Below are 10,994 nucleotides of genomic sequence, written 5' to 3'. Positions count from 1 at the left end.
CCCTCTGCCATTTCAGCCCGTTTCCTCCAGTTCTGAGGTCTCCTAACTAATGAGTTTGCCTTTTGGCCCGGAAAACAAATTACGGGAGAGCAGGATACCGAGGTTAGCTTTTTGTTTCCAGGATTTTTTTTCGAGGCTACTCGTACACGCGAACAAAATCTAGCTGCCTAAGGGCTGGGGGCGGCCCCACCACCACTCCAGATTTTTTGGTTTCTCTCTAGAACTTTCAGCGACGCGACGGCCGGTGTGTTTATGGCGCCACAGTCCCAGTGTTTCAAGCGGCTTGTTTCCGGGGGAGAGGGGTGGCCAAGGCACTCCCATTCCCCGGGTTGGGGGAACTGGAAAGTTTACATGCTTCTTCCGCAGTCCCCGGGTGCAGTTAGGAGAGGAGCCGGCGCACCGGACTGTCCCTCCAAAGAAGGCTCCTCTTCCCCAGGAGCCGGATCCAGGACCTTCCACTCTGGAGGAGGAAGAAAGTTGGGCGGGAGCGGGAAGGCGTTAGAGTGCGGGGCGACGGGGCAGTAGGGAAGTCGGGGCCCCCGGGCTGCGCGCGAGCCGGGGTGGAGCCAGCCGCCGGCCGCGGCGTCAGCGTTTAAGATGCAAATCGATTCCCCGCTCCACCACCCCCTCCCGCCGGGGGAGCGAGGCTCCGCCGCTCCGCAGCCGCCCCCGCCTCCTGCGCGCCGCGGCGCCCGGGCGGGCGGCTCTACTTAAGCGGCGCGCCGGCTTCCACCCGGCACTCCCCTGGAGCGCGCGGGCGAGGCGGGCGGAGCGCAGCTGGGCTCGCGGGGGCGCACAGCGGCGCGCTCGCATCGTGCGCTCGGCTCCGCGCGGCTCTCGGCGGCAGCCAGGGCGCAGGGCTGAGCGAGTGTCCGAGAAAGGCGGCGGCGGCGGCCCCGGTCACCTCTTGGCCATGGCTCTGGCCGACAGCACTCGTGGATTACCCAACGGGGGTGGCGGCGGCGGCAGCGGCTCCTCGTCGTCCTCGGCGGAGCCGCCACTCTTCCCCGACATCGTGGAGCTGAACGTGGGGGGCCAGGTGTATGTGACCCGGCGCTGCACGGTGGTGTCGGTGCCCGACTCGCTGCTCTGGCGCATGTTCACGCAGCAGCAGCCGCAAGAGCTAGCCCGGGACAGCAAAGGCCGCTTCTTTCTGGACCGAGACGGCTTCCTCTTCCGCTACATCTTGGATTACCTGCGGGACTTGCAGCTCGTGCTGCCTGACTACTTCCCCGAGCGCAGCCGGCTGCAGCGCGAGGCAGAGTACTTCGAGCTGCCCGAGCTCGTGCGACGCCTCGGGGCGCCCCAGCAGCCCGGCCCCGGACTGCCGCCGCCGCACTCCCGGCGCGGGGTGCAGAAGGAGGGCTCGCTAGGCGACGATCTGCTGCCGCTCGGCTCCGCCGAGTCGGAGCAGCAGGAGGGCGCCTCGGCCGGGGCGCCGTCGCCCACGCTGGAGCTTGCTAGCCGCAGCCCGTCCGGGGGCGCGGCGGGCCCGCTGCTTACGCCGTCCCAGTCGTTGGACGGCAGCCGGCGCTCGGGCTACATCACCATCGGCTACCGCGGCTCCTACACGATCGGGCGGGATGCTCAGGCAGACGCCAAGTTCCGGCGAGTGGCGCGCATCACCGTGTGCGGCAAGACGTCGCTGGCCAAGGAGGTGTTCGGGGACACCCTGAACGAGAGCCGGGACCCCGACCGGCCCCCGGAGCGCTACACCTCGCGCTATTACCTCAAGTTCAACTTCCTGGAGCAGGCCTTCGACAAGCTGTCCGAGTCGGGCTTCCACATGGTGGCGTGCAGTTCCACGGGCACCTGCGCCTTCGCCGGCAGCACCGACCAGAGCGAGGACAAGATCTGGACTAGCTACACCGAGTACGTCTTCTGCAGGGAGTGAGCTCCCCGCTCCCCCTGGCGACTCCAGCGCGCCTGTTCCCTCCTCTCCTTTTTGCCCTGGAGGGGACTCTAGATTCCCCCTCCGACCCACCACGTTCTCGCGTTCCCCCCGTTCCCCACCTCCCGTAGACCCACTGCCCCCTCACTTTACAGGCTGCAGCCGCAGATCCTATCGGCTTCTTCGTCTTCTCCGGACCCCACTGAAAGAGAGCCCAGACGTACCCCTCCACCCCATGTTTCCTCTGTCCCCGGCCCCAAACCAACCCTCCCCTCGAGTTGTCCTTCAGTCTGGATCTAGTGGGGGGTGGGGCAGTGTGGCCACAAAGCCACAGAGTAGCCGGGAATGACTGAATTGTTCGACCCTGATTGGACCCTGTCCACTTGTGTAGAAGATTCCTTGAAGTCTTCTCAAAGCCCTGATGACTCACTCGCGGTTTAAGAGACTTGGTAGCACTCTGGGAATAGTTTAGTTTCGAAAGGTCATTCATTACGCAGTCTTTTGACCTTTAAAGGTAGAGTGTTAGAAGTCTGAACGGAGGACTCCGGAGCCGAGCCGTAATGAGTTCAGTGCGGAGGTAGTTCAGTGACTACACGTGAAGAAAGTTCGGAACGGTTACAGGTAGAAGTAGAAGAATCTCGTGCTGGCTCTACGGAGGAGCCTCTGGTTTCCGGGCCGATTTAAAGATCTTCGCCTGTGGCTTAAACTTGCAGGAAGTTCCCCTCCTGCCTGAGGAGGCACCCTTTCTCCTGGGCTCAGCGCCCGAAGCCCTTGGTTTTCGAGGGTTTTCGACGGCTTGACATGGCAGCCTTTATTGGCAAGACGGGGAAAGAGAGCATGACAGCCCAGGTCACCAAGCACTGCTGTGACTGTAAACGGAGCTGGGTGGTAACGCACGTCGTGGGTGTTAGGAAAGCCCGTATTCTTGCAGTGAATGGCAGTAGTACCTTAGTTCTTAAGACTTAGGGGGTAGGGTGGGGAGGGAGGAAGGAGAAGGGTAAGAAGGGTGGGAAATGGGGGGAGCAGATATACTCATTTATTGTTGACAGTTGGAAGTTTGTACCATCCGTCTGAGTATATGCACATTTACAAAATAGCAGGCAAGAAACAAGCAGAGCGTTTTGTAAAGATCGATCACAGATCTCCTCTTACCTGGCAGTTGATTGAACTAACTGTTTTGAGTCCTAAACTTAGAAGTTACTGATACTTATATAACCTAACCAAAGAGTTACCCAGTAGGGTTTTAGTTTTTGAACTTTTATTTTCTTGTTGATTATAAGTCCTGATTTTAAAATCTGTTACCTTGAGCAAAATACGTTTGAGTTACTTAGATTTAGTTTTCTTATTAAAAAAATCTTTATTTTCTCCAAGCCCAGCCAATGTTGACTTCTGGGCAAACCTGAAAATGCCCTTTTGATGCAGGTGGTTTGAAGTGAAGGTGAGTCTTTCCAAATGACAGAGCTTCAGAGAAGCAGAAATGCTGAGGGCTGCCATCTGTAGATAACTGGAAAGTGGGAATATTTTTAAATGAAGGCAAATAAGTACTTCAAAGTGAGCTAGCTGAGCAATAAAATGGTGTCCCAGGTAAATGCAGCTGAAGCAGAAGGAGACCTGGTTGCCTTATACCTTTACTCTACCATGGAATAAATCCCCACTGTATATCCTATCTACACTGTAAGTGAAGGGAAATGAATCCTTGTCTTTCATGCTATGAGGCTCCTTTGGATATTCTGTGATTAAGGAGAAGCCTTTCCTTTTTCATTTGTTTCAGCATCATTCTCTGAAGTATGTTTTTAAAAGATTTTGTAAGAGTCTTTTCAGTGTTGAAATTAGCGCTATTTTTTTCTTCTTTTTAAAAATGAATCTTGTACTATATCTTCCTATATGTCCGTAACAGATGTTAAGAATTGAAACAGTTTTATTCTTAGCCTCATGTGATCCAATCTGTATATACCATATATAAACATTTTACACGAATCATTTAGTTTTTTAATTCATTTACTAAATGCTATAAACTTTCCTGTATTTACCCTAGTAACTTGCATCAGATGGTGTATATACTAAAGCAACATGCTTTGATGAGTTTCTTATATCCTTGTCTATGGGGAAATTCGGTTAGGAAAAAAATGCATAATTATAAAGCTGAATTTGCTCCATTCTTTTTGCTTAGCTATTAGTTGTATTCTAATATGTTGATTAACTGTCTTTGTAAACCAAGGTACCTGCATTTTTAATCCACTAATTCTTTTCTTTTTTTATTGAGGGAGAGAAGGACTTGAGGTCTTTCACTGGAGGTTCATTTTTAGAAAAGTACAGTTAGCTTTATATACAAAGACTGTAATTTTAAAGGAAGCAGAAACAAAATCAGAAAGTCACATTTGCTGGTGTTGAGTATGTTCTCGGACTAGGTAACGCATTAGAACATACCCCTGTTTCAAACCTGAAATGATTTAGGAATGTCACCTGCTGGCCAAAAGTGAGTATCACAGAGATTTCTGTACCCCATGTGCTCTTCTGTATTGTGCAGCACAAAGCAGGTAACTGAGAACATCTTGGGGACAGATGAAAGCCACTGACATATGGCAAGACTCTGAGCTTCTGATTTTCCTTGTTAAGTCTGCTCAACTCCAGGAGTCATGGGAAACTGGTCGAGTTTTGTCTCTGCCACTCAAGTCTAAAAAGTTTTATCTTGTAAAACTTTGAGTTGACTGTTCCACTGCTTGGCAAAATTTTCTCCTTCCAGACATCCCTGGTGGCCTGCAGGTCTCCCCTCCTTCTTTCATTAGCTGAAAAACTGGGAATTGAACTGTTAGAGACAGTAAACTGACCTCTTTTCGTATGATAACTGTCCTCTCTAAAGTTGGAAGTTGATACGTGAAAAATTTTATCTTCAACCCAAAGTAAAGGCTGGGTAGGAAACTCATGTTTCCCTTGGGTGGACACTGAAACTGAGGTAAGATGACTTGGCCACTGCCCTTTTGGGTCCCTTATTCACCATGTGCTTTGAGCCATGGAAGGAGCCTTACTGGCCTACATCACGGGCTGGGAGTGTTGATTGTCATCTGTAGGTTGGATGAGATTCTGAGGGTATGTGTGAGTAAGCCCTCCAAAGACAGTCAGTAACTTGGAAGAGTGTCATAAATTATTCAGAAATTAAACTGCATTCATCTGACTCAGTGCAGTATGTATTTACATATGTAATGGCTCAACTACCATTTGGTCCATAAATATTACTGAGATTTTAATAACAAATTTAACTTTTTGAAAAAGAATAGTTGACAGTGGTGGTTAGAAAAACAGGTACCATGTCCAATGCTTTTGCACCAAGAGTTTGACAAATTGTCTGTTTTGTAATACATGTAGAACTATGATCCATGCTCATTTTAATGTTTCAGATTATGTGTTTTGGAAAATACTCCTTGAGTGTGTGAAACTTAAAATTTTTTTTCCCTTTCCAGACGATTTTTATTCTTGTATTTTATTTGGTTTTGGTGTTGATAGCAAAGTAATTTGTATTAATACTAGCCCAAATTGTCTTCTCTTTCAAACCAGATCCGTATATATATGTATGGCCTGTTGCTTCTCTGGGGAAATGCATAATCTGAATTCTCAGACAAAATGGGCAACTGGCAGTGCTCATGACACATTTCCATTTTTATTCGTTTTTTCCTTGTAATGTTATTACATTAAAGCCATGTAAGTTGAAGCTTTGATAATTTTTTACTTTTCAAATTATGGTAAATTCTAATCTAATAGCCAAAAAACAGTTTTATACTCCACATGGAAAATGCTAAATGATAGTGCAGGTATTTAGAAAAGTATTGACTGGGGTTGAATTCCCTAAGAATTTCTTTTATAGTCTAAATCATAAGTACTTTACTCAGTTGACTTAAAATTTTTATTGTAAACTGAATGTTTTTATTCTAAACCTACCAGAGTAAATTCTTTGGATTTTTTTTTCTTCTGTTTTTCCTTATTATAACTCATTTAAAAACTGAATTAGTTTTCTTAGATGACCTAAATCTCTCTCTTGAGAAATAAAATATTCTTCTGTTTCCAGTGGCTATGGTACCTAAAATAAGCCTTCCTAAAGCCAGAAACATGCTATGTTGAAGTTAACTTTTCTTCGTCACAATTTTGGACAATAAACATCTAAAAGGATTAATGTTTGAAGATTAATATTCTCAACTGGGACCCTTGAAACTTTGATGGAAGAAATTCAACCAGAATATTTATATTACAGTATAATCTCGTGTGGTAGGAAGCTGAACTAGTTGATCAAGAATTCTTGTCACCTTAGACATTTTGTGATTTTTTTCCCCCAAGTTTTTTAAAAAAATTTAAACGTGTTTTGAGGTATGTGGACATAATTGTAATGTAAGCTATTATACAACTGTCTTTGTGACTTCATAGGCAGGTGAATTTTGCTATTACTATTGAATACAAATGACAATTCATTTATGATCACTCAAACAGCATATGTGACATTTAATGACAAAGGTTAAAAATATCCATTATGTATGTTAATTTTGAAGTTATAAATAATGTGTTGTTTAAGTTTTTCTGGGCATCTGAAAAACTCTTATCTGGGAGATGATGTAAGATTCCCACAGAGTTACCTGGGCTTATGAAATTGTTGAACATGTTAAATGCTCAGTGATATGGATCACTTAGCCATTTCCTCAGTGATTGAAGGAGAAAGGGGGAAAAAAAATCATCATACAACTACCAGACTTTCTAACAAAACAGAAAGCCAAGGAAAAAACAATCGTTCTATATTTTAAAAACCGACGAAGTTCTTTTCAGACATGCCCAAACTTAAAGTGAGAATTTCTTCAACCATCTAAATGCTCTAGAAATTTTGTTCTCTCTGTTCACAACCAGTTGTATAACAGAAATACTCGATGCTGTTTTCCTCCCTGTGTGTGAAGTAATGAATCATTGATTATGTGACTTGTTATGTATTCTATTAAACACTAAAGAATAAAACATCTACTCCTTTAATTATTCCTCTTGGCTCCAAGGTATGGACTGGCTCACACACTGGTCTAATTTCATTTAAGGGGCACTCTGAATACAGCATGTGTGCATGCTGTCACTTCAGTCATGTCTGACTCTTTGCAACCCTATGGACTGCAGCCTGCCAAGCTCCTCTGTCCATGGGATTCTTCAGGCAAGAATACCGGTTAGTTCCTGTTAGTGGTTCAGTCGTGGCCTACTCTTTGTGACCCCATGAACTGTAGCCAGGCTGTTGTGTCCATGAAATTCTCTAGGCAAGGATATTGGAGTGGGTTGCGATTTCCTTCTCCAGGGAATCTTCCCGACCCAGGGATCAAACCTCGGTCTCACGTATTGCAAGCAGATGCTTTACCATCTGAGCCACCAGGGAAGCCCCAGGAATACTGGAGTGGGTTGCTAACCCCTCCTCCAGGGAATCTTTCCGACCTAGGGATCGAACCTGAGTCCCTTGCGTCTCCTATATTGCAAGGGGATTCTTTACCTCTGAGTCACCAGGGAAGCCCCTTAAAAACTGGTAATGCTTCCTAAATTATTGTGAGGTTAATACCATTAGAAGGGCTCCTCCTCGGAAATTAGCCAGCTGGGCCAGGAGAGAATGGGCCTTTTCCCCAGAGTTTTTTGTCAAGAACCCCCGTTGTCAGGGTGGTTTGGTCCTTAGTGTGGAGGTAAAGCCCTTCACAAACATTTCCTTTGACCACAGTCTTGGCAACACATGTGAATTATTTTGAACAGAGGATGGGGTTGTAGATAGAGATGACCTCTTCAAGTTTATAGGAAAAGGAAAAAGAAGCTGTGAGATAGGCCTTAATTAAAAGTATAATGCATGAAGATAAAAATCTAAAGAATGTGGGAAGAGGCTCTGCATTTTTTTTTTAAATTTTATTTGCTGTTCTTAGTCAACCAGTTGTGTCTGACTCTATATGACTCCCATGTACTGTAGCCTGCCAGACTCCTCTGTCCATGGGGATTCTCTAGGCAAGAACACTAGAGTGGGTTGCCATGCTCTCCCTCTAGGGGATCTTCCCAACCCAGGGATCAAACCCAGGTCTTCCTCATTGCAGGTGGATTCTTTACCGTCTGAGCCACCTGGGAAGTCTGTTTATTTTATTGTCTTAGTATAATTGCTTTACAATGTTGTATTAGTTTCTGTTGTACAACAAAGTGAATCATCTGTATGAACAAATATATCTGCATTTTGGATATAGGGGCTCTTTCTTGAATCATCCCTGGTCACTGATGTCCCACCATTCTTGATTGAAAACACAGTGCCCCCGGGTTGAGAAACCACAGACGTTGAAGCTGGCCGCACCAGTCCTGTGTTGCTGGGCTGTGACACAGGAAGCTGTGCATTGGGCGGAGGAGCAAGGCCGCCTTTGGCCTTCCTCTTTGCTTTTGCCTGTACTTCCTCTAGATAGCTTTTGTTTTAGTTTCCAAAAAATATAGGGTGAAAAATTTAAGCAGCATAAGAGTGTATATCATAAAAAGTAGATGTCCACCCTTCAGTAACCCCTAGTTTTTTCCAGGGGTGAAAGTGAAAGTGAAGTCGTTCAGTCGTGTCTGACACTTTGTGACCCCATGGACTATAGCCTACCAGGCTCCTCCATCCATGGGATTTTCCAGGCAAGAGTACTGGAGTGGGTTGCCATTTCCTTCCCAGGGGTACAGTTCAGTTCAGTTCAGTCGCTCAGTTGTGCCTGACTCTTTGCGACCCTATGAATCGCAGCACGCCAGGCCTCGCTGTCCATCACCAACTCCAGGAGTTCACTCAAACTCACGTCCATTGAGTCAGTGATGCCATCCAGCCATCTCATCCTCTGTCGTCCCCTTCTCCTCCTGCCCGCAATCCCTCCCAGCATCAGAGTCTTTTCCAATGAGTCAACTCTTTGCATGAGGTGGCCAAAGTACTGGAGTTTCAGCTTTAGCAGCATTCCTTCCAAAGAACACCCAGGGCTGATCTCCTTCCCAGGGGTAATCATTGGTAAATCTTTATAGAAATATTCCATATATTGAACAAATGAATGAATATAGGAATGAATGAATACATAAATAATTCCTCTCTCTGTTTTGTGTGTTCAGTAGGGTTTATATCCATTCCTTGCCTTGCTTTCTTCTTTTAACCACTGACCCTGGAGCTCTTGAAATGCATGCTTGGACATGTAGCAGTGATTTACCTCATCTTATTTGATGGCGTCATAATATTCTGAGTGATCTGCCATTGTCTAGATGTGGTGTCATTTATTTTGCCAGTCTTTTTTTGATGGGCATTTAAGTTTTTTATTCTGCTTCGAAAAGTGCTCTATTGAATATCTTTTTACATATATGCAAATATATCTGAGTCTTTTTTGTATGAAGTGATGTCAAGAGAGAAAGCACCTGGAGATGCTTTTTTCTCCTTTAAGTGCTATGGAAATAATAGGTTTCATTGGAAATTCTAAAGGGAATGAGGATGGTGGTAGTATGAAATAACTACAGAGTCATTAGATAACAGTGTGAAGTTTTATGTACCATTCACATTGAGGACAAGCCCCCCTTGCAAGAAAAAAAAAGAAACCAAAAACCCAAACCCCACACACACCTTTGTTTTTCTCAACTTATGAAAGTCCTCCTCCCTCAGTTTTTATTCTAGTTTTTTTTCATTACTTATGGCTGATGCTTGGTTTTTAAGAATATAGTACATTAGAGGAACTATAATGTTTCCCATACTTCTTAATGAGGCACCTCTTGGGGGAGTTGGAAAAGGATGGGAAACTATAAAATAAATACGGAGCACCTTCCTGGAATACTAGTTGGACTAATTGAGGTGTAGATATATTAATTAAGGAATTAAGTAATTTACCTGGTAACTGATTTACAAAGACTGATTTCCATTTAATGGAAAGAATGGTAAATTTACGTGAATTTAAAAGACAAATTCCTAACCTTTAAAGATACCCTGAAGTTGTAGAATTCCAGGGAGGTCTTCACCTTCCTTTGTCGATGAGAACTTGGTGATGGTGGTGGTGGTGGTGCGGTTGAGAACTGTTGGTATCTGTTGGGCTAGTGTTTTGATGGCTAGGTTAGGGGAGATGTTAGTCTCTCAAGCTCTTTGCTCTGCTCACAAAGTAAGTTTCAAGGTCAGTGCTGTTCTGAAGCCAAAAAGCACCTCTGCTTCCACTTACAGGTAGGGTGCTCTCTGGGGCTAAGTAAAAGAGAGGCATAGAGGGTTACTTTTGGTCCTTAACTCTTAACTTGGCTTCTGTAAGATTTCTCTATGGGCAGTTGTTCACTAGTCATTCAAAATCTCATGAGTACCTACTGTATGCTGGGTTGTGCCTGTCTCAGAGACACACGAGTAAGTAAGTGCTGAGCATTAGTAAGGGAGCTGTTGAATAATGACAACGTAACTTTGAAGTGCGGTGCTGGGATAGCCTGAGTAATTATAGGAGTGAGAAAGGGAGATATCTAACTCTGTAGGCTTTCTGGAGGAAGAGATGCCAAAACTGAGGTTTCAAGGTGAAGAGGAAATGGAGGTGCCTTCTAGGCATAGGCCAACTTAATGAGGAAAGACCCAGGGATGGTAAGAACCATAAACTTAGGGGAAAAAGCCAACCCCCTCCAATCGCACAACCCAAAACACCAAATCAAACCAAAACAAAAAAGTCAACCAATCAACCAAACAAAAAACAGCTGGAGAGGCAATGTTTATGTTCTTGTTTAGTCACTAAGTCATGTCCAACTCTTTTGTGACCCCATGGACTGTAGCCCACCAGCGCATGGGATTTTCCAGGCAAGAATACAGGAGTGGATTGCCATTTCCTTCTCCAGGGGGTCTTCCTGACCCAGGGATGGAACCCATGTCTCCTGCATTAGCAAATAGATTCTTTACCACTGAACCACCTGGGAAGCCCATGAGAGCCTCATATATGATATTGAAAGATTTGAACATTATAGTTCTTAGGGATGAAGAATTTTAAGTAAAATGTGAAGTAATCAAAGGGTTGCATTGGAGAAGGGAAAGGCTGCCTACTCCAATATTCTGGTCTGGAGAATTCCAGGAGAGTCACAGGCAGAACACACGAGTCTGCCTGTGGGGTAAGGTTTTGTT

The 10,994-nt window shown here is 45.5% G+C and overlaps 1 protein-coding gene across 1 annotated transcript; it reads left to right on the top strand.

Annotated features, from left to right (window-relative positions):
- The first annotated feature begins 368 nt into the window (after nt 1-368).
- On the top strand, nt 369-6,895 carry KCTD12 (potassium channel tetramerization domain containing 12). Its single transcript, XM_070380603.1, has one exon. It carries the CDS (start codon nt 914-916, stop codon nt 1,892-1,894), a length of 981 nt encoding a protein of 326 aa, XP_070236704.1. The 5' UTR covers nt 369-913; the 3' UTR covers nt 1,895-6,895.
- Nucleotides 6,896-10,994: the final 4,099 nt, after the last annotated feature.

Source organism: Bos mutus, chromosome 12, assembly GCF_027580195.1.
Source record: "Bos mutus isolate GX-2022 chromosome 12, NWIPB_WYAK_1.1, whole genome shotgun sequence".
Lineage (NCBI taxonomy): Eukaryota > Metazoa > Chordata > Mammalia > Artiodactyla > Bovidae > Bos > Bos mutus.
Note: the sequence above shows the minus strand (reverse complement) of the source record. Positions and strands in the feature narration are given on the sequence as shown.

Bases quoted from the DNA above. Each gene is read 5' to 3' on its own strand.
- KCTD12 (XM_070380603.1), top strand. From the start codon at position 914: ATGGCTCTGGCCGACAGCACTCGTGGATTACCCAACGGGGGTGGCGGC.